The sequence below is a fragment of the Dermacentor albipictus genome, chromosome 5 (assembly GCF_038994185.2).
Source record: "Dermacentor albipictus isolate Rhodes 1998 colony chromosome 5, USDA_Dalb.pri_finalv2, whole genome shotgun sequence".
NCBI classification, from domain to species: Eukaryota; Metazoa; Arthropoda; class Arachnida; order Ixodida; family Ixodidae; genus Dermacentor; species Dermacentor albipictus.
In genome coordinates, this window is record NC_091825.1 from 35,494,521 (window position 1) to 35,521,643 (window position 27,123).

General features: G+C 48.3%; 1 protein-coding gene across 1 annotated transcript in view; it reads right to left on the reverse strand.

The window, feature by feature from the left end:
- Positions 1-27,123, reverse strand: part of nompB (intraflagellar transport protein 88-like protein nompB) — a 169,529-nt gene that overhangs the window by 114,936 nt on the left and 27,470 nt on the right. Inside the window, exons 4-5 of the mRNA XM_065439849.1 lie at positions 23,190-23,307; positions 22,599-22,680 (exon numbers count right to left, since the gene is read on the reverse strand). Of these exons, the coding sequence (XP_065295921.1) occupies positions 22,599-22,680; positions 23,190-23,307 (200 nt within the window). The remainder of the gene's footprint in view (positions 1-22,598; positions 22,681-23,189; positions 23,308-27,123) is intronic.

Consider the following 27,123-nt stretch of genomic DNA (forward strand, 5'->3'; position numbering starts at 1 on the left):
AGAAGTGAAAGCCTTGTTACCTCTAGAAGCACTATTGTGTCAACAATCCGGGCCCGAACTGCGGCAGGCACTACATGAATAACCACTACAAAAATGTCTCCATATTTCAGTGGAATGCCAACAGTCTTCGAAGGAAGTGTGCTGACTTTCGTAAACTACTTGTGCAATACAACTTCCCAATACTTTGTATTCAAGAGGCGGGAATCAATGACGACTTTCGCCTCTCAAATTATGTGATATACAAGACTTCTCGTCAAGGTGCTGTGAGCAGAGTGCTCCTGTGCGTCAGAAAGGACCTACCATCTTATCAAATTCAGTCCAGTGATTCAGACTTCCCGGAATTCATCGCATGTAAAGTATCCTTTGGCAAGCTCTGTATAACAGTGATTAATCTATATCTACAACCTTCAAACCGCATTTCAGTAGAAGCGCTAGTGGGTATCTTCAAGATAGCTCATTCTAATGTATTTATATGTGGCGACTTCAATGCACACAACATCATCTGGGGCAGTGATCATTGTGATGCACGGGGTAACGTTATAGAGTGCGCCATAGATAAATGCAACTTGACTGTTTTAAACGATGGGTCGCCAACATTCCTTCCCGGATATAATTACTCAAGCTGCATAGATGTTACCCTGTGTTCACATGATCTAGTGAATGGTGTGGGATGGACAACAGATATGGAAACGCGCGGAAGTGATCATTTTCCCATCCTTGTTAACCATCCTAGCATGTACTGTGATATCAGGCGTTACAGCAGACTAACCAACTGGCAAGCTTTTCAGTACCGCCTAACGGATCAAATTAATCAACATGCAACAGTGGAAAAATTTACAGAATTTTTGCAGGACAATATGAACATATGCACAAGGAAGGTCCCAATTCCAAAAGATTATGCTGCAGTTGACGGAGAATATGAACACCTAAGAGCCATCCGACGCCGATCCGAAAGAGCTTACCGACGGAGCGGAAGTTTAGAAGCATACAGAAATGCTCAGAAAATACACAATGTAATGCGCAGACGAATGGAAAATCTAGGCAAACGGCGCTGGCGCGACTTCTGCGGCACGCTGTCTCCTCACACGGCTGTCCCACGAATTTTTCTAGTAATTCGTTCTTTAAGCGGACCTGTAACACAGAGCTTCCCATTTCGTGCTCTCGCTGTAGCACGGGACACGTGTGAAATAATAGTTGCAGATGAATTTTGTGAGCTTATTTCCAGACCTGGGGTGCTATGCAGGATGCGTCGAGTTTGGCGAAACTCGGGATCTTCACGAGCTCTGGCGACACCCCAAGATGAAAGCACGAATGGTACCGAGACACAGTTTATCTTTCGACAAGCCTACAGTTTCATTGGTTTATCAAGGTTCACTCTGGCTGGCTATCATTCCTTGGGCGTTGCCTTCTGGGCGGTCGACAAACTGGGGCTCACGTGATCATACCGTCGGTGCATGGTCGTGCCTTCTTTCACTTGTTTGTCGTTCCACCGAGTGCATTACATACAGAAGCAAGTTGTAAAACAAATGCATTTAGTACAGTATTATTAGTTACTTTAACGTGGTTTAGAAGCCTTTTTGAAGCCTACGAGATGTGCACTGAATGCGCCTTAGACTAATTTGTAATTTAGTGCGCTTCGCATTATACCACGAGGGAACGCTGTAGTGGCGTCATCACATCCATTCAACGGGCAAGCATGGCGGCTAAGCATCAGAGAGGCCCGGTGTAAACAAACCCGTACAACGAGCTTGCAGTGCGCGACGTAGTGATCAGGCTCGACGATGGCCACTATTTCTTGGATAGTTCTGTTCCTCCGTGGGCAATCTTCCCGTGCACACGGTAAGACTGCCAATAGCTTCGGCGATTTTACAGATCGCAACGCGCACCTACTGTTCACGGCGAAGTGCTGAAGAAACAACTTGTCCGGTGCTGCTTCTGCGAGTGCGCCGAGTTCCTCCACTCTGCGTGACTGCGAGCGTCACGAACATTACATAGTGTAGGCAAAAGGCAGACATCCTATATAGCGACGACGCGACAAGGAGGTGGTACCGACGATGGATCTCGCTACCAACACACTGAAGGAGACATCGACAAACTGCAGGTAAGTATATTTCTACTGTTTCATATTTAGCATAATAAGAGTGCACGGATTAAGTCACTTTCGTAGTAACGAACTGAATGTCTAGCAGCTTAAAGAAGGCAGTGAGAACCAATGAGTGTTCGTGCTTTTACATGCAAGTGGGCCCGCGAAAATACGGAAAAGATGAAGGTAACCTTCACTAACTTGGTGAGATAACAGAAATTCATGAGTGACATTAAGCCAGAAAATTTATGGAAGAGTATCTTTATCCAAGTGAAATATCAATAGCAAGTACTGATATAAAGCAGGAAACTTATACAAAAATTTCATGGGTTGAACAGCACATGGAAGGCATTACCGAATCGTGATCGCCACGTGACCGATATCCTTGAAAAACGTCTAGAATCATTGCATTCCACCGGTTATGCAATATGGGACATAAACCTGGAGGTTCACAAAGAAACTTGAGATGTCAAGGACTGTGCAGAAAGCGAAGTAAAAAAAATTGTTGGAGATAGCATTAAGGCAGGAAGACAGTGGCGTAGCAAACCATGGCAAATGATATGCTAGTTGAGATTAAGAAGAAAGAAAGGAATCGGCAGGCAGGCCATGCACGTATTCGATCACTTGTTGCCAATTCATATCAGGTGATTACATAAGCATGACAGAATGGATGTCAAGGAGAGAGAACCACAGCCGAGGATGGTAGAAAGTTGCGTAATGGGACAAAAATATGATGTTTGTAGGCATAGGATGCAATCAGCTCGTATAAGACGGGATTGTAGGGTGAGGCATTTGTTTTGCAGCGAACAAAAATAGGTGTGTGGTGCTGACAGTAGAGACTCGTGAAGGTGCAGTGCCACCTCAGCTGCTGGCACACTAATCAACATGACAATTGGCTCTGAAAAAGAAAACTACAGTTATGAAAAATAAAGCAACGTTGTCCCAACGCATTGTTTTATTATGCATACTACACTAGAGGCTTCCACAGTTAAGGGCACTTAGTACTAATAGTGTAACGAGCATTTTTCTTTGTAAATAAAGGTTTGTATGCGGCTGATTCATTCCAATACACTTTTTTGCAGCAAAACATTCTGCTGCTGGAGGCACTCAACTGCCTGGTGGCAGTAGGCGAGCGCCAGGCACGTGCTCTTGAGAGTGTGGCAGAGGTCGAGAGGGCTGCTCTGCAACAGTAGTATCGGTGCCCTCACCGCTCTCCTGTTGAGCCCACGGAAGGCACCTTATAAAGGAGCTTTCAGTTTAATATTTTGTTTATTATTCAAGAACATGAATAAAATTATTGCAGTAAACATTCTGCTGTGCATATTAGGAGACTTGTAACATGCACTTGGTGTCCCTTCAATATAGGCAGAAACGTAAGACAACCTGTGCCACTCTTGGACCATGTAAATAAAAAATACACCAATGCAGCATACACGTCATTGTGCTGTTTGTTCTTTCTATGTGCAAGAATACAGTGCGTGTTGATTAGCCACAAGATGAACGGTGTGTGTAATTCACAATGAAGACAGGAAACAGCAGGAGCTTAATAATGCTATCACCTATAGACTGCGCATATGACTGCAACACTCCCCGATTCAAATGTGCCATTACATGCATGTTCGATACCACATATTCTTTAACATTGTCTTATAATTGCATGTACCATATTTCACACATCTTAAGCCCTTGCATAGCACACTTCTGATGTATCCATTTCATAGGCCAAGTAATTGTACACTTTGTCCTTTTGTGTTGTGTGAAAAGCAGCAGCCTTTACAGTCATATAAAACTTCAGACGACAGGAGAGGCCCCACCCAGATGACCAAAGCGCAGCAGCTGATTGCTAACACGTCTAAAGAAATAGTCCCTCTCCAACGAGCAGGTATTAGTCTGTCCGGCGGCACGATGTCAGTCTAGAGTGTGTGCCCATTGGTGCAGGCTTGTGTTCACCTGCCTTAAAGTGCAGATTCCGCAGCCTCCTAAAGTTGTATCCGACTATAGAAACACGTAATGCTTTGCACCAGTTGCATAGACTTCTGCAACTTGATAGCACACAATGATCAGGAGCAGAAATCTATAAAGGCATCCAAGCAAAGCTGGCTGGCCACACTTCCATTATGAGGGGCTGGAAAAGGTCTCGCCAAATATTCCCATGACATCCTTGAAAAAGAGGTGGTGTTTGGCACTTCTTTAGAATCAAAAACAGATTACACTGAATGTTGTGTAGCACGTCAAAACAAACCGACCTTGGTTATTTGCACAGCATGTAATGGGAGGTTGTGCTTCACATAGGAAACCAACTGCTCTGTCGAGTACAATATTGAGGCCGGTATGGCACCTATTATGTCAACAGTGCCTATATACGAATTACACTTTTCACAGGCCATTGATTTCACCATTATTTTTGTATGATGGTTCTTTCAATCAGTGCTTGTATTACATGAGCAGGCGGATTTGAAAGCAAAGGTTTGTTTGCAAACCTTCCGACTTCCATAATTGTGTGGCAATGCACTGGCATGTTGTCGAATAGCTCACACTTCCTCGGTCCTGCACCAAAGAAGCCCAATGCTCTAACTGAAGTTGGATCGCACAACAATTCAACGGCACACAAAGAAGTGTAACACACACAGCAAAGCATTCTGCTGCGTGTATTTCTCTTTGTGTCCCGTCAAATTGTTGTGCAATTAAACTTCAAGCTTCGATACCAATACACCGTCTTCAACCTCACCAATACTCTAGTTATTAGGCCACAATGGTGCACATCTTTGAAATTTCGCAACACAAATTAGCTCTCCAAAAAATCACAAATGTTAAATTTTGCAGCACAGCTGTATGTATGCACGTGCCATATTCTTTACCACTGAACTCACAGAAATCAAAGAGGCAAGCATTAACCAGCCTTGCTGCTGCCGTTACCATTATCATCATGACACCAATGGAAAGACAGTGCCACGTTTCAGTAAAGGGAGTGCTGGAGGGAAAGGTGTGACAGCGAGGGCTTACAATAAAAATAACATTTACGAGACATGTTCAATGCCAATATATGCTGCACGTCGCTCAGCCTACTTTGGCATTGCGGCAAGCGTTTACTCGTTTGGGCATAGACACGTTTTGTGTAATCATTGCTCTAAAGCTGTACAAATGGTCTATTTGCTCTGCAATTTTTATTTTTATCATGGTGGGTTAAAGACCCACTTTTAATTGGCATCTGCACCACATTTCTCCCAATATGTAATTTTGCCTTGGTGGTTCATGACATCTTCATGTAGAGAGAGTTCTGCAAAGTATCAGATGTGCATTGTTCTACTGCTTAAGAATTAGAGCCCCATTATGAGACGAAAATATACAATTTATCCATCCAGAATAACGCCGCCCCCCCCCCAAAAAAAAGAAGATGCACTGAACCTCTGGCACATGCATCGACAGTGAACAAAGCAAACAATCTGAAGTATTTGCTTCATGCAAGCCAACACACTAAGATCCTCAATGCATTTTCATTTCACCACAAATGCATAGGCACAACCGGCTTGGCGCAACATCCACATCTCGCGCTGCAACAAATTGTGCAATGCCTCGCTGTTTCATAGTGCGGCCGATAGATTACGCATGACCAAAATTCAGCATTGTGCATACTTAGTAACTTCACCAATGAAGAACCCCAAGTTCTTCATGAGATTAGGATTCATAGGTTACTTCACACAATTTGTGATATCCATTTATCTATTTATGCTTAAATAACCTCTTTCTCAAGAAAGTGAGCCATTTGGAAGGCACCCTGACAGACAATTAGAACAATCGGCAAAAAGTGATCAACCAGCGAAAAAGTCTGTTCATCACAGTAACGCTGACATTGAAGGCGCCTTAATTCCTACGTACGTTCCGTCGACACACCCAACTACGTTCGTAATGTTCCCACGAAGAAGGAAGCATCCTTTTATATATGCCCGCTCCGCCGCAGTATTCTGGAAAGCTAGCCACAGCTTACGCACTGCAGCATTGATAAGCACGTCAGACACATCTCTGACACAGTTGCTAACAGTAGTTTGATGGCGTCCAATGTAACGCTCGGCGCCGACGCTTCCGTGAAAACTCCCAGTCCCGTAGAAACGGAGGGCACAGATGACTTGCTCTTCAACGGTGAGCGAATGAAGCCCGCCACGCTGTCTCCGCAGACGAGAGTCTTCGCCAGCTCGTCACACAGCCAGCACACTGATGTCTTCGACAGGCGAAAATGACGCTGAAACTCTCCGTCGGTCATGCAGGTGAACGGGTCCGGACAGTCATACTGACGCTTGCTGCCGCTGGATGCAATGAAACAGGCTGCTGCTGCTGCCGCCATGTTCCCGAGTTGAACTCGGAGGGGGTTTCGCGATGTACGAGTTTAGCACGAGTTCGCCTGTCAATCAAAACCAGAGGTCACGCCCCGCGCGAGGCAGGTAACTATTGCGCGCGCACCCACTACAGTTGGGCCACGCCCAACTTATATTCCGGCAACAGCGACGCGGTGTCGAGCTGAGAGGCATCAACAATCTTGACCGCCGACACAAAACACGCACAGCGCACTGTCATCGGTGATGTACTGAGCACCACTATCAAATAACAAAGCGTTGACTGTCGCTGGCTCATGCATACATCTTCTTGGGCTGAGATGGCCGCACAACACGGTTTCATTGCCTGCATTGTGGCGCGTAGCGCACAGTAAATAATTATCGGCACGTCACTGTAGCTGCTTGCAAGGCGTCGATGCGTCGAGGGGGACGACGATGCTGAGGAGTGCAGTCGTCTGAGATGGCTGCTCTGTCATCGGCGATGAAACGGAGCCACAGCGTCGTAAACACGATCAGCGTCCGAGAATCGCTCGCTCTTCTAGACCCAGTGCCATGGCATTTCTTCATCACAAGCACTGCGCACTCAACAGTTCCAACACCTCTCTCCGTTCGAAATCTGATTTCATAACTGCACACAAGAGCCCTCACCTGCCAAAATGCGAGTGCTGCGGTGTCGTTACGATATCCATCTGCGATCGCTGCTGGCTCCAGCAGACGTAATCCGCAAGCACCTTCAACTACACAACACACTCGTATACTGCGTACATGCGCTCAGAGGCGCCTTCACTGGGCAAGCGATGACAAGCGATGAATTGCGTCGCTGGGGCAGCACGCACTTTTCGCAATGTATCGCAGAGGCTTCGCGCACAAAGATAAACAGGTACATTTTCACTGAACTGCGTCACTACGCACTCAAAAATAACATACCGCCATTTGGCAGCGACAGCTGTTATGTCGTTTTTAGTTGGTACAGCGGGGGCCTTAATTGCCTAGTGAAGCGCCTGCGATGAACAGCCGTACCGCGGCGCTGCGTTTCTATTCCCCTAATAGAGAAAGGGTGGCCATGACCCTTCATGGATGAAGACCGACTTTATTGCGAATAGCACTGCAGCGCCCCTAGGCGACTTATCTAAAATCCCTCAATCATTGAAAAGTACCGCCAGGCTTTGATCCAGCCGACAACGCCTGCGATAGGCTGATCGGTGACATGTGACCTTGCTCCGCCCCTTTCCCGCCATGAAAGTTCCTGCGCGCCGGGCGAAGAGCGCGCGTTTCGCCTGTTGTGCTTTGTACATTGCTGCGATAATTTAGTTCCGGGAGGTCCGAAATGCCTTGTTGCTGTGCGGTTGGGTGCCGAAACCAGACGAAGGATGGTAAGAAGTTATTTTGCATCGCGCGCGGCAACCAGAACCTAACCAGACGAAAAGTATGGTTACACAGAATTGCACGGCATGTAACATAGAACGGCATGTAACGGCATGTAACAGGCATGTAACATACAACGATACAAAGGTGCCATAGAAAGTATACACGTGCGTGTGTCGAGCGGTGATAGTATTTCACTCGCGTGCATGAATGTTGAGGGCCGAAGTTTGTGGAGATTATTTATTTTAGTTCGCTGTGAGCCCGCTGAATAGATCGGCATGACCTAGGATGCGAAGGACCGAAATACCTTGTTGCTGTGCGGATGGGTGCCGAGATCAGACGGAGGACGACAAGAAGTTATTTTGCATCCCGCGCAGCAAACAAAACCTAACCAGAAGGTAATTCTGGTTGCATAGATATGGACGGAAAGACTGAACCGTCGGTAACTGCACGACTATGCGAGGAAAGTAACGAAGAGCGATACGAAGATGCGAGAGAAAGTATACACCTGTGTGTGCAGAGCTGCAGTATTATTTCATTCGCGCGCATGAATGTTGACGGCCGAAGTTTGTGGAGATTACTGATTTTAGTGCATTACGAGCCCGTTGACTTAGCAAGTGCAGTATGACCTAGCATGCAAGTAAATAGTGGGGCAGAAACGCATTAACTCGCTGACAAATATCCGCATTGCGTTACGTGCGATAAAAAATAAAATTCAGCAGCGAATTCTACTTTTACACTTTCCTGTGTTTGTGCGCGCGTTGTTAACTGCGCTTTGCAACATCTCCAAAATGTAATTTCCAATATCCTAATCGTATTTTGGGCATTGCATATGTGAATAAATATATTGCTAAGTGCCTGCATTACTCTGTTTTTAAAAACGAATACTGCATAGCCACAGCTACTGGCCGTCAAATAATAAAGCGTAATACAGTATATCAAAGTACATTACATACAGCTGCGAGCTCGTTCCTTCCAAGTTTCCCTTACACTCGAAGATGTTTCAGTAATCGGCAATGCCATTTTACTGATGAAAAACACACAACTGCAAATGAACATAAGAAAAACGCCACAAGCGATACGCGGATTGCCAGCAAAACACAGTGCAGTAATAGCTGGGTCAATCCGCGTGCGTTTCGTATAAGGGCCCTCTAATTCTTACGGGGATTTAGCGGTGCACGGAGGCGAAAAGGGATAAACACAACAATGCGCGTCATGATTCGAGTTTACGCGGTGACGTCGCACGGTTCACGAGAACAGTCAACCACATTCACACACGCGCACACACTACGCTCGATGTTGGTGTGCCGCGAGATCAGATCGCGCTGGCGCCCCGAACACGATCGAGGAGACACGCTGACACGATCCATACCACCTCTTCATCATGTCTCGACAGTTGCACTGGCTCGTAGCATTGAACCACAAGACACAGCAGTCGTCGTGTAATCGCTACACGACAGACACACTCAGCGACAAGAAGACTGTTGGCGCACTCGTTTCCACAAACACACAGGATGTTGTTTAGTTGCCGTGAGGGTCGCGCGCTTTGAGAATCGCACGTTTGAGCGACGTTATGTCGAAAGTTTTCAGGTCCAAGCGACTGTCAGCCTTCATTTTTACACGACTCCTTCGTTCAAAGCAACCACTATGTGTACGCAGCACACTTACATGCAAAAGATTTCGCAGAGCATACGGGATTAAGCGTAAGCAATCACCAAGGCTCGCGCGGTGATTGAGCGCAAACGAACGAAATGTAAACACGCGGAATCGAGGCGATCAAGCCCTCATTACGCTCTCTTGAGCTATTTTCTTGGAGCACTTATTTGAAATTAAAGGACTAAATTTAGCAGTTCGGGTCCTTCTTTCGTTTTTCGCCACAGTCAGGCACCAGAAGGCTTTATTTCCGCGCGTATGCAGATATTTTTTCACCTCACGAATGCCGCGGTTTAGCGTGGGCGCCGTCTGCTACAGGAGCTTCCTAGGTGGCGCGCGCGGCAGATGGCGCTACCTTGAAAATTATAGAGGGACCTTAGACTTATCACCGTATGAACGCCCTCGTGCGTGCGACCCGCTTCAATGTACCGCTTCTAAGCTTTCGCCTCCCTGTCGCCACTCGCGGCAAGAAGTGCAAAATTTAATAATTTGCTCGATCCCCGTTTGTCATCACAAATTTCTAGCGTTGAAAACGAAAAACAGGTACCTAAAGAAATAAAAATGTTTGTTATTTTATTTGTTGTATTTTAACGTATTCGTTTGAGTGAAAGTGTAGGTGCAAGAATGCGCCGCATGTACCCTGTCCGCATTCGATGCAGAATAGAAAGACAGTGCGCGAAAGATGAGGCACGCCCTTGACGCGCCCCGGAAAGGCGTGGCAAGCGGCTCACGGCAAGGGTGCAGACAGACAGCGGGACAGTCACGGTATCGCTAAGTTGCGATAATCCGTTGATAACAATACGCGGCGCTGGCGCGTTTCGTTTTGCAGCCTTCTGCGCTTGAAACGTGGAAGCAGCGTGCAGCGCAGGGTGCGCTCATGTTGTCATACGCGGCTTTTTTCTACATATTCTTGTGCCTCCACCTTCGGCGCGTTCCGCGCTATCTCCGTTCACTGACTGCCGTCGAGCAAACTCGGGTAAAACTCGGGTGAACGAGAAACTCGGCGCATCCTGCATAGCACCCCTGCTTTCTTATCGCAATGGGCAGAGTTTGATATTTCAGAAGTGTTGGCTAAGCGCAAAATTACTGCTTGCTACTGGGCCCAACATCCTCAATTAGATCATACTTTCACATTAAGCGAGCTTCAAAGTGCAATTGCATCATGTCGCCAAAAGTCCGCTGCTGGGCCGGACGGCATTACGTAAAATATGCTAAGAAACCTCGGACCGACAGGTACAAATGCTCTCTTAGACATCTATAATAACTTATGGATAGAGGAAACTGTACCTGACTCTTGGAAAGTCGCTCGAATCATACCAATCTTAAAACCTGGTAAGACGCCCTTGTGCCTTGAATCCTTCCGCCCTGTTAGTTTGACAAGTTGTTTATGCAAAGTAATGGAGAAAATGATTGACGCGCGACTTCAATGGTGGTGTAATGAAACGAATGTGCTGTCCAACTACTTAGTAGGTTTTAGAAAACATAGATGCACAATGGATGCAATATTAGATATAGTAACCTGTGTGGAGCACGAGCGTGCACGTGGGAACATGACTATAGCAGTATTCCTAGACATCAAGAGGGCATTTCACACTGTTAGTCACGTTCATGTTTTGCGAAGCATGTTGGAACTTGGACTGTCTGGCAGGTCCTTGCGATGGATTTCTGAATTTCTATCAGGTCGCAAAATCTTTGTTCAGACGGGTGAAGGAAAGAGTGCTGAACATGTTGTCAAACAGGGAGTACCACAGGGAAGCGTACTCAGCCCCTTCCTTTTTAACTGCGTCATGGCTGATTTACCAAGAAGGCTGCCATCACAATTAAAATTTTCACTGTATGCAGATGATGTGTGTATTTGGACATCTGGGTCTAATGCTCAACTACTTGAAATGGCATTGCAAGAGGGCATAAATATAATCAACAAATTTTTGAGAGAGAGAGGAATGGTACTATCCCACGCAAAGACAGCTGTATTGCCCTTCACTCGAAGGCAGTTAAAAAAATTTCACTCTTAATCTGGAAGGACACCCTCTAATGATTGTCAAACAGCATCGATTTCTATGCATAATACTTGATAGGCAGCTATCCTGGGCACCCCATATAAAGAAACTCGAAAACGAGGTCAATGCCGTAGTGACTGTACTTCGCAGACTTGCAGCCACATCATGGGGCGGATCAGTATCGTCCATGCTGACTGTTTACAATGCATTAATACGACAAAAAGTTGCGTATTCCGCGCCCATCTTACACGGACTTTCCCACACTTCAGAAGAGCGACTTCAAAGACATTTAGCTAGAGGACTACGCCTATGTCTAGGAGTTCAACGAGCGACTTCTAGTTCTCTTGTAATAGCTGAGGCTCGCCAATCACCATTTCCAGTTATGCGAACTACAGAAACATGCCGGCATTATTTCCGTCTTCAAACCCAGCATAAAAACCACCCATTGGCTCTAGACATAATGAAACGAGATAGAAGTTATGTTCATATAGAAATTCAAGAAAATCTTCACATATTGCCAAGAAATAAATTTTGGAACTCAGACATCGAATATCCTCCATGGCTGCTTACAGTTCCAAAAATCGAATTGTCAGTAGATGGGATATTCAGCAAAAGAGACATGTTCATTCGAGCTGCTCAACAACTAGCGCTGTACCAGATATATATGCGGTATTCAGGATACACACACGTCTATACAGATAGCTCCAGTACAGCAACCTCTTCAACTTCATTATTCGTTATACCACACCTCAACAAACAAGAATCATTTAAGTTAACTCATGCGACTTCGTCTACAACGGCTGAACTGTTCGCAATCCTAGGTGCGATAAAATTTATATCGTCAGTAAGAGATGCGCAAAAATGGGTAATTTTCAGTGATTCACAGGCGGCTCTAACATCACTCTGCAACACAAAGGGGAAAACATTCAGTGACAGTATAATATATGAAACACTTAAAAACCTCACAGAGGCAAGCGAAGCGAAACATGCAATAGCATTCCAGTGGATACCAGGGCATTGTGACATTCCTGACAACACAGCAGCCGATGAAGCAGCACGACAAGCACACCTCAAAGATGATACATCTCCGCTCCCAATATCAAAGGATGAATTGCGCTGCATTATAAGGACAACGTCTCTCAAAATGTCTAGAAACACTTGGTTTGACCAGAATTCTAAGAGCTCGGACTTATACCATATTGATCCATTTATTGAATTCAAATTTTCATTGTCATTAGATAGAACTATGGAAACCCTTATTCATCGATTAAGGCTAGGCACTGCCTACACAAAGCATTTCTTACACAGAATTGGCCGTGCGGAAACCCCCGAATGTGATTGTGGATTTGTAGACGAAGATATATATCACCTCCTTCTAGATTGCCCACATCACGATACACCAAGAAGCCGACTTAAATCAGCGCTAATTAAATTAGACCGCAGACCTTTCAGTTTAAGGAAAATTTTGGGCCCTTGGCCAACAACGGCCTTGCAGAAGAGTGCTTCAAAAGCACTAAAGAGTTTTCTTGAAGACAGCGGCATTGCTGGAAGTTATTAGCGCTTTCATTATTCTCTTCATTTCATTGTCACTGTGTATATCCATCTGTTTGTGAATTATGTTATGTTGACTGTTCTGTTGTGACTGTATGTGATAATGCATTTACATGATGTATGTACCACCCGCTGACTAGACAATGTGTTATTAGGCGAAAATATCTTTTGTACTTTTGAGACTTTCATCTACATAAGTGTGGAGACATATACATTGTATTTTGTATGTACCCTGTGTTGCTTACGTCATAGTGTTCCTGTGGAAACGCTGCGTGGTAAGTCATGGTGCTTGTGTGAAAAGACTATTTGATATGTAACCTTGAACCTTGTACGATGTGTGACGGAACCACTCAAGAGATGAGGAGTAGCCGGCGCCTTAAATTGTGCGCCAACATCTCCTTATATCATATCAATAAAAAAAAAAGATGCCCGCTGGTCCCTAGGGCATATAACCAGTGGCACACACCCAGCGGCCCCATGGATACATACATACCCAGTGGCATGCATTTTACACATTTTTGCATACATCACCTGTGAATTTTTTTCTAGCCCTTCCCCTATTTACATGATTAAGTACGCGACAATGTTAACCTACACAGCAAAATAAGATATAGAACATAAATTCTGGAGCTCTACGTCTTACCTAAACGCGGTGAGCTCTGTTGGCGGGGTGCATTCGCATCGCAATTTGCACTCTTTTCCTACTTTGTATATTACCTGGTGCCATGAATGTGGCCTGCCCCTTGCATGCAGCAACCTTTCTCAAAAGCAGACACAAGAAAATACGTTTTCCAGTACGTCAAACCTTAAAACCCGCAGTGCGAAATCAATGGAAGCGCCGTGACCGCCTTCGTCCCGTCGACTGCTTCACATGCCAGTGCTCTGACTTCTGCCCTTCGCGGCGCTGTTCGCCAGCACGTCGTACAGTTAGTGTATATGCTACCACAGGTAGCCTTTGGTAGCATATACAGTAACTCTATCACGTCTTAGTGTCCCTGCATATGCTCCCTCAGGGAGCAGAGTGGCGCATAGGTCCGCCAGTATGTTCCTGATATGCAGTGAAGTCAGTCCTCGCGCACGCAGGAGGCAAATACCACGCGGTGTTCATTTGCTTTTTTGTCTGCTAGTCACGATGGTACTTTTTAATACAGGCTACGATCGAACCATTGGCGTAGCCGGTAAGGAGTAGGGTTCTAAAACCCCGAAAGGTTGTTTGTATATACATATTGCCACATCCAGTACGCGGCACGTAGATCAAGATCTCGCGCATTGTGGATGAGAAGAAGAGGTCCCCGCGCGATTGTTTTTCAGTTGGCCTGCAATTAAAGTGCCCTGCCCTTTTTATCAGTTCCTGCTGCTTGTGAATCGTGACACTGGTGGAGGCGCAGGGTCGATGTTTGGGACGCCTGTCAACAGCCCCACATCAAGCCCAGGACGTTTTCTGCGTGTCGAAACACCCGTTCACCGCGCCAGCCGTCGCCTGCTAGGCCTAAGCCCAGAATTTGGTCCCTTACCAGGAAGTCTGCCTGTTACCACGAGTGTCCAAGCCATGGCAGACCCAGGCTCTGCACAGGTGACTCTTTTGACTCCTCGATCTCCCGTGAGCTCCCACGGCGATGCCTACGAGGATGCAGAAGGCTGGCTCGAGGAATACGAGCGCGTAGCCAAGTATAATGAGTGGAATGCTGGACACAAGCTACCCCATGTGTATTTCTCTCTTGAAGACGGAGCCCGCACCTGGTTCGTAAATCGCGAGGGAATCTGGCCAAGCAGGGATGAGTTCCGCCGCCAGTTCCTTCATACATTCGGGAGCACCGAAAGGCGAGACCACGCACAGCGTCTTCTCGAATCACGGATTCAAAAGCCGAATGAAACTGTTGCCATGTTCGCTGAGGACATGGCTCGTCTTTGTTATTGTGCAGGCCCCGATATGCCCGAGGCAAGAAAACTCAGCCACCTCATGCGTGGCCTAAAGCAGCAGCTCTTTACCGGTCTTGTGCGGAACCCGCCGACGAGCGTCGATGAATTTATTAAAGAATCAACGGCCATAGAGCGCGCGTTACACCTACGCAGCCGCCAGTATGATCACCTGAGCAGCACTGGACCGGAAAGCGCCGCAGCAGTGACGCTCACAGACGAGGGTTCTTTGCGCCGTCTGATACGTGAAATTGTTCAGGAAGAAATTAAGAAGCTCACTCCCATGCCAAATGAATGCACAGCTGCGTCGGTGGCTGAAGTTGTGCGCCAAGAAATAAAGGAAGCGTTTGCGGCTCCCGAGCCCAATTCCCAGACGTGGCCCAGCTACGCAGATGTTGTCCGTCGACTACTAACCCCGAGGCCGACACCACAGTCGCATTCCCAGACGTGGCAGCCCAGCTACGCAGATGTTGTCCGTCGACCGCCCCTTTCGATGCCGACGCCGCAGTATCACCAGCAATCAGCACCGGCATCACCTTGTTACCATAGGGAACAACCGACGCGACCACCGCTTCGCAGAACCGACATTTGGCGCACAGCTGACTACAGGCTCTTGTACTTCCACTGTGGGGAGGCAGGCCACAACTGCCGTCATTGCCTTTATCGCATCGTAGGGTACCAAGCGTTCCCATACACTGCTTCTCGTCGTGCTTTTGATGGTAGCGGAGTGAACATCGACACCAATTCGACCATCTGGCAAGCCGATTCTCCCGGTTACCGGTCGCACTCCCCTTCTCCGGGACATCGTGGTCCAGCTGCAAGACGCAGTTCCACCTACGTGGCCCGAGGGCGATCTCCCAGCCCACGCCGGGGAAATTGAAGGCCGCGACCTCAGGGGCGAAGGTTGTCACACGTTGAAGTGCCGAAAATCCACCATTGCCGTCGAACGAGAAGCCGATGCACCCGGATGATTTGACGACAGACGAGATTGTTAGCGCCGATGTTACTGTATCAATTGACGGCCACGACGTGACGGCGCTAGTAGACACTGGCGTAGGCTTTTCAATTGTAACTGAAAAACTGGTGGACAGACTTCGCAAAGTGAAAATGGAATGGTCAGGGCCGCACATTGGAGGTGCTGGAGGCCAGCTACTGACACCGACTGGCAAGTGTACTGAAAGGGTCAACATAGGGGATTCGTCATTCGTCGCAAATTTGGTTATTCTCCCCGACTGCTGCAAAGATGTAATCTTAGGTATGGTCTTCTACGGCGCCGTCATCAACATACCGCAAGGTATACTAACCTTTTCTGGGGTTGAAAGTGTGGAACTACAACGCAAGTCTTTGCGCATCATAGACGAAGTGACCATACCACCGTTATCTTGCCGTCTTGTTTCCGTCAAGTGCGGCACAGAGTACCATGGGGAAGGTATTGCCGAGCAGATAATTGCGCTTTTGCTCACTCAAGGTATTGCCACGCCCAGAAGTCTCGGCGAAGTAATCATGCGGAAACAGAACTACTGCCGACAAACTTCAGCACGCTACGACGACACATTGCACAAGGCGCAGCAGTTGCTTACCTCGACGAGATTTCGGAATTTGGCGAATGCTTTGCATTACAACAAGGAGAGCACGACGCTTCGGCACCACTACCTGTTCTGGACGTGAGCGCGAGCTTATCACCAGCGGAAAGGCAGCGCCTAGTCGACTTGCTTCATCAGTTTCGCGATTGCTTCTTGTAGACATCCAGAGTTGGTCAGACGCCACTGACGAAGCACCGGATCACGGAGGAGACAGCGAGACCAATCCGACAAAACCCGTACCGTGTAGCACCAAAAGAACGCGAAGCGATACGAGAGCAAGCGAAGAAAATGCTCGACGACGACGTTATCCAACCATCGAAAAGCCCATCGGCACCACCGGTGGCGATGGTCAAAAAGAAAGACAGCAGTCTACGTTTTTGTGTCGACTACCGTAAGTTGAACTGGGTGACAAAGAAAGACATATACTCATTACCGCTTATCGACGATTCTCTCGGCAGGCTGAGGCATGCCCGCTACTTCTCATCGATGGACCTCAGAAGTGGCTATTGGCAAATCGAGGTTGACAAGAGAGACAGAGAAAAGATTGCTTTCGTAACGTCTGATAAGCTTTACGAATTCAAGGTGCTGCCTTTCGGTTTATGCTCAGCTGAAGCAACTTTTCAGCAGCACATGGATATGGTTCTTCAAGGCCTGAAGTGGCAGACATGCCTAGTATACCTCGACGACGTCATAGTTTTTTCGGAAACGTTCGAGGAACACCTGAGACGGCTGCTGACAGTTCTACAAACGATCCGGTCCACCGGCTTAACACTGAAAGCAGAAAAGTGTCACTTTGGTTTCGAGGAACTCCAGTATTTAGGTCATGTTGCGAGTCATCAAGGCGTCCGCCCTGACACCGACAAGATCACGGCCGTCGCAAAGTTTCCAACGCCAACGGATAAGAAGGCAGTGAGGCGTTTCCTAGGTCTCTGCTCGTATTACCGAAGATTTATAGCCGATTTTTCACATATAGCTTCACCGTTAGCGCACCTTACAAGAGATGATGTTGCCTTCGTATAGGGCGAAGAAGAAGAAGCAGCGTTTAAATATCTCCGACAGCGCCTGCAAACACGTCCTGTACTGGCTCGCTTTGACGAGGACGCTCCTACCATGATTCATACGGACGCTAGCAACGTAGGTCTAGGCGCTGTGCTCGCGCAGTGGCAAGACCCAGCCGAGAGAGTCATTGCATATGCAAGTAGGACGCTCTCACGTGCTGAGTGTAATTAGTCAACCACAGAAAAGGAATGCCTTGTGGTGGTATGTGCAGTTATGAAGTTTCGTCCGTATCTCTATGGCCGTTCCTTCAGCGTTGTCAGCGATCATCACTCACTTTGCTGGCTGACAAACTTGAAGGATCCGTCCAGTCGACTAGGGCGTTGCAGCCTAAGGCTTCAAGAATTCGATATGACAGTGGTGTACAAGTCCGGACGAAAGCACTTCGACGCCGACTGCCTTTCAAGGTCACCGATTGAGCAGGAAGTCACAGAGGATGACGAAGACATGGCTTTTATAGATGTGCTAGACACGGCCAGGATTACTCCTCAGCAGCGGGAGGAGAGCGAACTGATTCCGCTCATTGAATTTTTAGAAGGCCGGATTACAAGCGGGCCCAAAACATTTGCAAGGAGCTTGCCATCATTCTGCTTCCGCAATGATGTTCTTTACAAGAAGAACTTGTCTGCAAGCGGAAGCAGTCGCCTGCTTGTCGTCCCAACGTGCCTCCGTCATGAGGTCTTGCAAGCCTGCAACGATGAACTGACATCTGGCCACCTCGGCTACACGCGAACACTGGCCCGAGTCGAAGAGAAATATTACTGGCCAAGGATTGCCACATTTGTGAAACATTACGTGTGCATGTGCCTCCATTGTCAGCGACGCAAACCACCATATATGAAACCAGCTGGGCTACTACAACCAGTCTAAGTGCCCACGACCCCATTTTCCCAAATCGGGATGGACCTTCTCGGACCATTCCCGACTTCCAATACTGGCAATAAGTGGGTAATATTTGCCACCGATTACCTGACACACTATGCAGAGACCAAGACCCTTACAAGTGGAACCACAGTCGAAGCAGCGCGATTCTTTATTGAAAACGTGGTTTTGAGGCACGGTGCACCAGCGGTGATAATAACGGATAGAGTAACGCCGGCTACGGTGTAGCCGAGTAATAACGGCTACACTTCTAAAGGCAGCGCTTAGCCTCAGTGGCACGGCTCACCGAAACACCACAGCCTATCACCCGCAAACGAACGGCCTAATAGAATGCTTGAACAAGACTATCGCCGATATGCTGAGTATGTACGTAGACATGGAGCACAAAAATTGGGATGACGTTCTAGCATACATCGCATTCGCTTACAACACTGCTCAACAGGAAACAACGCGAAAGACACCATTTAGCCTTCTTCATGGCCGTGAAGTGACGACGATGCTCGATGCGATGTCGCCACATGACTGCGGTGATATAGGCACGGACGCTGAAGCTCTCGCTCAATGTGCTGAAGAAGCGAGACAACTCGCCCGCGTCAGAATCGCCCGACAACAAGACTACGACGCTCTACGCTATAACCTACGGCGCCGCTACATGACATATCAGCCAGGCGACAAAGTCCCATCCGTAGGCGAGGGCTTTCAGAACAGCAACTCAGGCGCTACTTTGGTCCGTACAAGGTTTTACGGCGCCTCAGCGATCTGAACTATGAGGTTATCTCTGACAGTCCTGCTTCCTCCAGGGCGAGGCAGCGTCCACCAGAAGTCGTGCACATTGTGCGCGTGAAGCGTTCGGATTGAAGTGCCCCCACCTCGTCTGACACATCTTCCTGCCACTAGGTGAGCATCGTGACGATGCTCTCTCTGGAAGGAGGCAAATGCCACATCCAGTACGCGGCACGTAGAGAAAGGCGAAGATCTCGCGCATTGCGGAAAAGATGAAGAGGTCCCCGCGCGATCGTATTTCAGTTGGCTTGCAATTAAAGTGTCCTGCCCTTTTTATCAGTTCCTGCTGCTTGTGAATCGCAACAATATATACGCGAACATATATAAACACACGCACAAACGTACATAATGCGCCAACACAGCACGCGATTGTTTAGCTTGAATTGTGCGAGTTGGCGTCGAAGGCGCGCGTTAGGTGGGCGAGGCGCGTCAGAGAGGTAGTTTATCATACGCCGACAATACAGGACAGCCCATTGGCGAGATACGAAAGTGAGATCATCCTCCGGAGAAAGGCGGTCTATTGAGGCTAGGGAGGAAACCCGCGTAAAAGTCACATCCGAGGAGCTGCTATGTGATGGAGTTGCCGAGATGTCGAGCAGGTGCGCAGGAAGCGGTCAACGAGAAAGAGCGTCAGCGTCTTGGTACTTCTGAATAATGCCAAAGTCATGCGCTGGCAAGCGGAGAATCTAGCGACCCAAGCGCCCGGTCAAGTTCTTGAGCGTGGAGAGCCAGCATAAGGCGTGGTGGTCCGTAACAATTGTAAAATATTGTAATCATTGTAAAGGTTGTAATTCATATACGACAAGGAATAGGATGCCAGGAACGCTCCCCTCCACGTACGTTAGTGGACTGCGCCACGTGCTAACAAAGGGAGACCGTAGGCCGCCCCATGCTGCTGCTGGCCCACATTTTAGTCACCCCTGAAGAAGGAACCGAGCTGGTCCCGAAACGTTGGGTTTCAAGTAAATTATTGGTTGGAGTGAATACTTTTTTTTTCAATAAGTGTCAATATGATGTGTTTTGTATCACTTCATCGAGGCCCTTGACCTAATATCGTATAATATCGTACCTGCCACACGGAGCCGATGAATGCAACGCACGCTCGATGGTCCGCTGATTGCAATGTCGATGGCACTAACGGAAACGACGAGTCGGCGTCGCGGCCGTAAAGTTGGCTTCGCAGCGGCGCAGATGAGCATTTGACGTCATTTTGCACCACGTGATAGTGTTCGGCGAATAGCGGTGCGAGCGGCGCCGGAAAAGTTATGCCCAACTCTGCTCCCTGCGAGAGCATATACAAGAACACTAGCACGTCGCTCACGCGCCGCTGGCGCCTTACGACTGCCGCCCGGTGCCTACACAACTGCCTTACAATGTGACTGGAAAGTGGGAATGGTCGTTCCAGTCTTCAAAGCTGGTAACTCGCTCATTAACTACCGTCCCATTTCCTTAGCTAATGTCGCTCGCACAATCATGGAACATATCATATACTAGCATACAATCAACGGTTTAGGCTCGGTAAACTTATTTCATTCTTCTCAACACCATTTCCATGAGGAGCTTTTATGCGAAACACAACTAGCTATTTTCATGATCTGCAAGTTAACCTTGATAACAACGTTCAAACCGATGCCATCTTTTTAGACTTTTCTAGAGCTTACTAATTAAATTATCCCAATTGAACTTAGATCCTGACGTAGTACAATGGATAAAATTATTTACGACTAATCGTTCCACGTTCGTCCTTGTTAATAACTACGCCTTCAAACCCCTCCCTATACCTTCAGGGGCCCCTAAAGGTTCAATCTTGTGACCGCTTCTTTCCCTAATATACATTAACGATCTTCCGCTGCATGTATCTACTCCTGATCTCATGTTCGCTGACGACTGTGTGATTTATCCTACTGTGACTGACATCTCTGACCATGCATCTCTCCAGAATGACCTTAATAACGTGCAAAACTGGTGCAACCGTTGGCAAATGGCCTTGAACCCTAACAAGTGCAAATTTATTTCAGTTTCCCACGTACCTATCTCTTGCACAATCACAAACGTCCCAGTAAGATCTGTTCTAGCGTATAAGTACTTAAGCGTAACCAGAGTCCTTCCATGGAAGGACTCTGGTTGCTATGCGCATGCGACTAACGTGATTTCGTTAGCGAAAAGGACGCTAGGATTCATGAAACGTCACCTTCGTCATGCTCCGCAGCACGTCAAACTACTCGCATACAACTCATTTGTCAGATGACAACTGGAATATGCCACCGCCATCTGGGATCCTCACCAAACATATCTAATCAATGCACTCGAATCAGTTCAGAATCGTGTGACCAGATTCATCAATTCGTCATATTCATACAAGATCAGCATGTCAGTCTTAAAGGCAGAATCTAGCTTGACATCTCTTGCTTTTCGTCGTCGTATTGCCACGCGCTCTCTTTATAACATTCTTTTACAGCTCGCTAAGCCGCTCACATTACGTCACGCCATCATCTTCGCACATGTCACAGCGCACCATCCATCAACGCCAAGCTGCGCGTCCTCGCACACGAACTGCCACCATTCAAGCTTCATTTTTTCCTCGTGTTGCCAGGGGCTGTAACGACCTACCCGTCAATATCGATGCCATCACATGTTGTTAAGAATTTGGGTAAACTGTTCAAACTTGTATTTCACCGTAACACTTGCTTTTCTTGTGTATGTATGTAGCCAACCCTTATGTAATACCCGGAACTTTAAGGTAGTAAAATGAAAATGAAGTAAAGCATGTAATACGGCTTCATAGCAGCGTCAAAAAATTCTGACACCAGCTAAGAAAGTTTTTTTTTTTTTTGGAGCGTAGCTCTTAGGCGCCCGTTCCTGCGTTGAGCGTCGGTGTAACCGAGCGGACGAGCACGGCGATGTATGAGAGAGCGAACTCGTAATGCAGCTTCGAATGAAAGACGGTGACAGCAAAGAGAGGGCAAGGAGGAAAGCGGAGGAGGGTGGACTAGAATCATGAAGCGAAAAGCAGAGGAGGTATGGCGAAAGCGTGAGAAGAAAAGCATAGTGCCGCGGCACGACGGGATCTGCGGCGACGACCGCTACGCCATGGCGCCAGAGTAGTGTGCCGTCGTCCGCCTCTCGCGATCTCCCGATTAGCGAGGCAGTCGCGCTACACTTCGCTCCTTTTTCAACGTGCCGCGCGAGACAGATTATGCGCGTCAGCCAATATATCGCGAAATGAAAACACATATAGAGCTGCGCTCCAATTTCGCATTAGGGAGTGCTGTAATCGTCAGCGAATATCTTTTTTCACTCGGATATTCTGTTGTGAAAGTTTATGCTTTAAGCTCTACGAGTGTCTAATGCGCAATCGGAGACTGGGGAAAGAGCGTGCTCGCGTTTACGCACTGACCTAGAGCTCTCTTTCGAGCTGCTGAACGATGGCGTCGATGTCTTGGCCTGCGCCAGAGGATCGAACGCGCTGCCCACCGGACCTGCAAAATGTGAGGCGGCATGAAATGAAAGGCTTGCTAATTATTACAAAAGCTGCCACAGTGCCCGCACCTGAACGACTCGGACCTGTTTATTGCTTGAATGTTTTGGGGCATGTTTGCCGACCTCTTGATACTTACTGTTAATCTGTATTGACTCCCAGATAACACGTTCCTTGTTCTTTCATTTAATCTTACTTTCGCTTACTTTCCATTTTCGCCAATGTATTGTTTGCGGCAGAGCGAACATTCCGGCATATTAATAACGTTATAGCTAGTGCAGGTGAAGCTCAATTTCATGAATATAATCACTCGGCGCTGTTTTTCATTTCTATTCTGCTTTGAATATGTTTGGGGGTCTGATACCTGAAGAGAGCATAGGCTGTTGATTCTTAGCCTGATGTGCTAATTATGGAAGTGTCCTATATGCGGATTCAACTGTACAGAAATGCAGGATATATCGGGTGAACGCCGCTGTAGTCAGCGGATCGTTACCGGTGACTTCGCTATACCTTGCACTGTGGCAGAGCTGTATCCGGCTCCACGAACTGCAGTCATGGGCCGCGAAGCGAAGCTGGTGGTGGCCGTGTTCAGCCGGGAAGGAGGCACCACGGACGTCTGGCCGCGGAACTGCAATGGTGCCCCGAAAGAAACAAATGAAGCAAGCAATGAAACCATAGGATGGGGCGTGACATCACGCCGCCAGCCTTCAGAAACCCGTGACACGGCCACCCTTGCCTTGCCTCTCGCCACTGAATCCAAAAGTCGGTTGATCAGGTGACCAATTGGACATTCAAACACAACACGTGCTTATAGCCAGGAGGACTTCTTTCGGTGTTCTTTTCCATATTGCTCAAGAGGTACTAATGTAATCCTAACTGCGAAATGGCGCTGTTCCTCTGAAAAGCAAGCCGCACTGTTAATGAATACAGAGAAAAAAAACTGTTAATAAAATAGAGAGGAACCACAGGGTCCTCCGACAGGCCCTGGGCGTGGGTGGAGTCCTCAGTCCGGGACCCCATAAGCCTCGGCCGCCCAGCGCTCTCTCACGGCCATATCGAGATGGTCCCCGGAGTTGACGCTAGACAGCGAGGCATCCCACTGTTGTGTGGTGGGGTGGGGGATTAGAGCGTGGGCGCTCATGAACTGCCACGCCCACGTGGCGTGGTAGAGCGTGGCCGGAGAATTGCAGTCTGGGCATTGTTGCGGGTATTGTGTTGGATACATGGCATTTGCGGCGCGGAAAGGTGTTTGTCTACAGCTGCCTCCACGAAATTGCTTCGGCGCGCGTGAGGAAGTCACGAGGTGGGGGATATTAACGCGATAGCGTTAATCATGTCGCAGAAAATCCGGCTTGGGCGTCCGGCGGCGGCGCCCCGCGTCCGCTGTCGGACGTCGTTTCGGCAAAAAGATTTTCGGACCACGCATACCCAGGCTTTCCCTGTGATGCAAAGAATTTGCGGAACTAATTGACTTTGTCAAGCTAAAATACGAGGAAACACCGTAAACTGCGACTTCCAGACAACCAACAAACACGATAGCTCGCAGATTGTAATTTGACTATACGAGAAAACATAATTCTGTTACGCGAAAACAGGAAAGAAACCGCTTTTCAGAGTTTCTACAATGCACAGACTGGCCACGGCGTCCGCCATTTGCGCGCGCCGGCGCGCGGGTGCCTTGGGGGCCCCGAAGTGGCGCGCCCGGTTCTTTGCAATACCTCTAGCTGGTGCAAGCCTTTGCCGCATCGCGGCCCACGCAGGAGGCCGCGTTTCTATCACAAAGCCCACCTTCGTGCATAGAGTCCGCCGCCAGCCTTTCCCGGTAAACCTTACGGTTACATACGCTCCAGTTGCCGGGAAGCGTGAGACGCAGTGACGGATCTCTCAATGCTATCGCGTTCCACTCTTAAAAGCGAAGCTTAAGCGTCCTCCGAATTTTTTTTCTCTGTAGTCTGTATAGTGTTGAAGTATGGCGTAAGATCGTTTTGGCATCTGTTTTGGGGATCCGAACTCCCCTCGTCACGGTTGTCTCCCTGTGAGGCTCGGTGAGTGTGCGCTCGAGCCGAGGCATGAGCCCTCGATACTTGTTATCTTGGCAGCGAGATCGAGCGGACTCGCCACCTGGCGGACACTGGCTCAACCACGCAGCGACGTGGCCACCTAGATTGCGCTCGCTCCCAGGTTTTGATCCAGCCATCCCATTCAAATCAAGATAGTTGGGTTAATTGCTGTGGATGCAATAGCTCTGACACAGTGACTAGCGCGAACAAGGCTAACGAAAAAAGAATAGGTTGGGGCAGGACAGAGCGCAAGTAGAGCGCTTTGTCTTGTCCTCCGACAACGCGCTCTGTCCTCTCACAACCTGTGTTCCGTTAGCTTTGTTCGCGCTAGTAAATGCGTCACAGCAATTTCATCCTATTCGGCGCTCTGCTTAGGGAAAGAGAGAAGTGCCATGCGGAGCGTGCGCCCGGCCGCCATTGAATGGTGCTCTTAGCCCAGAGCTTCAGAGCACGTGGAGGTGGCCACCTGGCGCGCGAGATGTCAACGTGCGCACTGCCTCTCGTGACAGCTCCGCACAATCCATTCTTCCATTCACAATCCATTCTTCCATTCACAATCCATTCTTTGGCTCCCTGACCACGTCGGGGCGGTCGAGAGGGTTCCGCTGGACGCAAACGAGTCCGCCCGCGAGGGTGCGCGTGGCTTTACCGAACGCGCTGCCATCGGATCGCGTGACTCTCTCCCCGGACACAAGGACTCTCCCATCACGCACAATGAAATTACTAAATTATTTTAGTTGGATAGAACGGTTTTCCCGCCGCCTCATTCTAAGCTAATCAGGCCGCAGGCGGTCACGCTCATACTTCTGCAAACTCGACCCATACATGCCTAGTTCTGCGTAGCTTGGCTTCATGGCAGTAACTCCTGCCCAAATCCGGCGTCTCTTAACAGCATACATCCTTACATTTACCCGAATTGTTCTTGTGCGGCCTGTGGTGAGGCTGCTATTTTGTCTCACATGCTCTGAGAGTGCGGGTCGTTTGGCCCGAAGTTCACCAGGGAAGGGTGGGACACGCTCTTACAAAGTCCCGTCTTTGAAGACCACATCCTGGCCGTCCAGGGCGCCCGCGATTGGGCTGGTAGGCTATACCTGTCGGTCGCGTCGTGGGGTTAGCCGGTTGCGCATTTTATCACGCTTTGATGAACCCAATAAAAGTTAATTCACTCACTCACTCACTCACTCACTCACTCACTCACTCACTCACTCACTCACTCACTCACTCACTCACTCACTCACTCACTCACTTGCTCGCTCACTCACTCACTCACCCACTCACTCACTCTTTTCACGTGTTGCGAAAGATTTCCACGGCATATGCCAGGTTTTTCAAGCACTACCTTGAACATTTTGACGTCTCAACCATCTAGTTCCAGTACTTTCCTATATACTTATCCAATAGTTTTGCAGTATTTGTGTTTACTAATTTATTTTTCTGACCATGGAAGTTGTAGCATATCGTAGATGGCAGAATTTATGTGTTCTTACCTTGCTTCACGTTTTCTTTCGTTCTCTTTTTTTCACTATATGCACTGCAATAACGAATGCTATACACACAACTTGATTGGCTTTCGGTCGGGGCTTTCGACTCAGGACGCCATGAGACTAATCAAGCACCAGATCATTGACTCTACCTCCGCCGACACTAAGGCAATTCTCGGCTTGGATCTGGAAAAGGCTTTTGACAACATATCGCACGCCTTTATTCTCAAGAGCCTGACAGAGTGTAACGTCGGCAAACGGGCGTACAATTTCGTGCGATCCTTCCTTTCCTCAAGGTCCACTAGACTCAAGATTGACGAGTTTTTGACCCACGAAATCCAGCTGGGGCCAAAGGGAACACCTCAGGGGGCGGTGATCTCCCCGACGCTGTTCAACATCTCCCTGATCAACCTGTCGAGGGCCTTGAACAAAATCCCCAACATTAACCACACGATCTACGCGGATGACATCACCATCTGGTGCTCCAGTGGATGTGAAGGGCAGATCGAGGGTGCTTTGCAAGAGGCCATCGATGTGACGGAGCGGTATCTTATCCCCACCGGGCTAAGGTGCTCGCCCGCTAAATCCGAGCTCTTGCTCTACAAGAAGAGGCCCAGAGGCGGTTCACACCGGTCCTGGAAGCCAGCAACAGAGAGCCACATTACATTATTCACCGGTAAGGGCTCCCCAGTACCGCGGGTAGACACTATCAGGGTCCTAGGGATGTTTATCGAGTCGAACGGGGCCAATGGAGCCGCCCTCAAACGCATTTGTTCCAAGACCGAAAGCGCCCTCGGCCTGATCCGAAGAATCGCCAACAGGTACCGCGGAATCAAGGAAGACAATCTGATCCGGATTATCCACGCCTTCGTGCTATGCCACCTCGCTTATTCAGGGGCTATG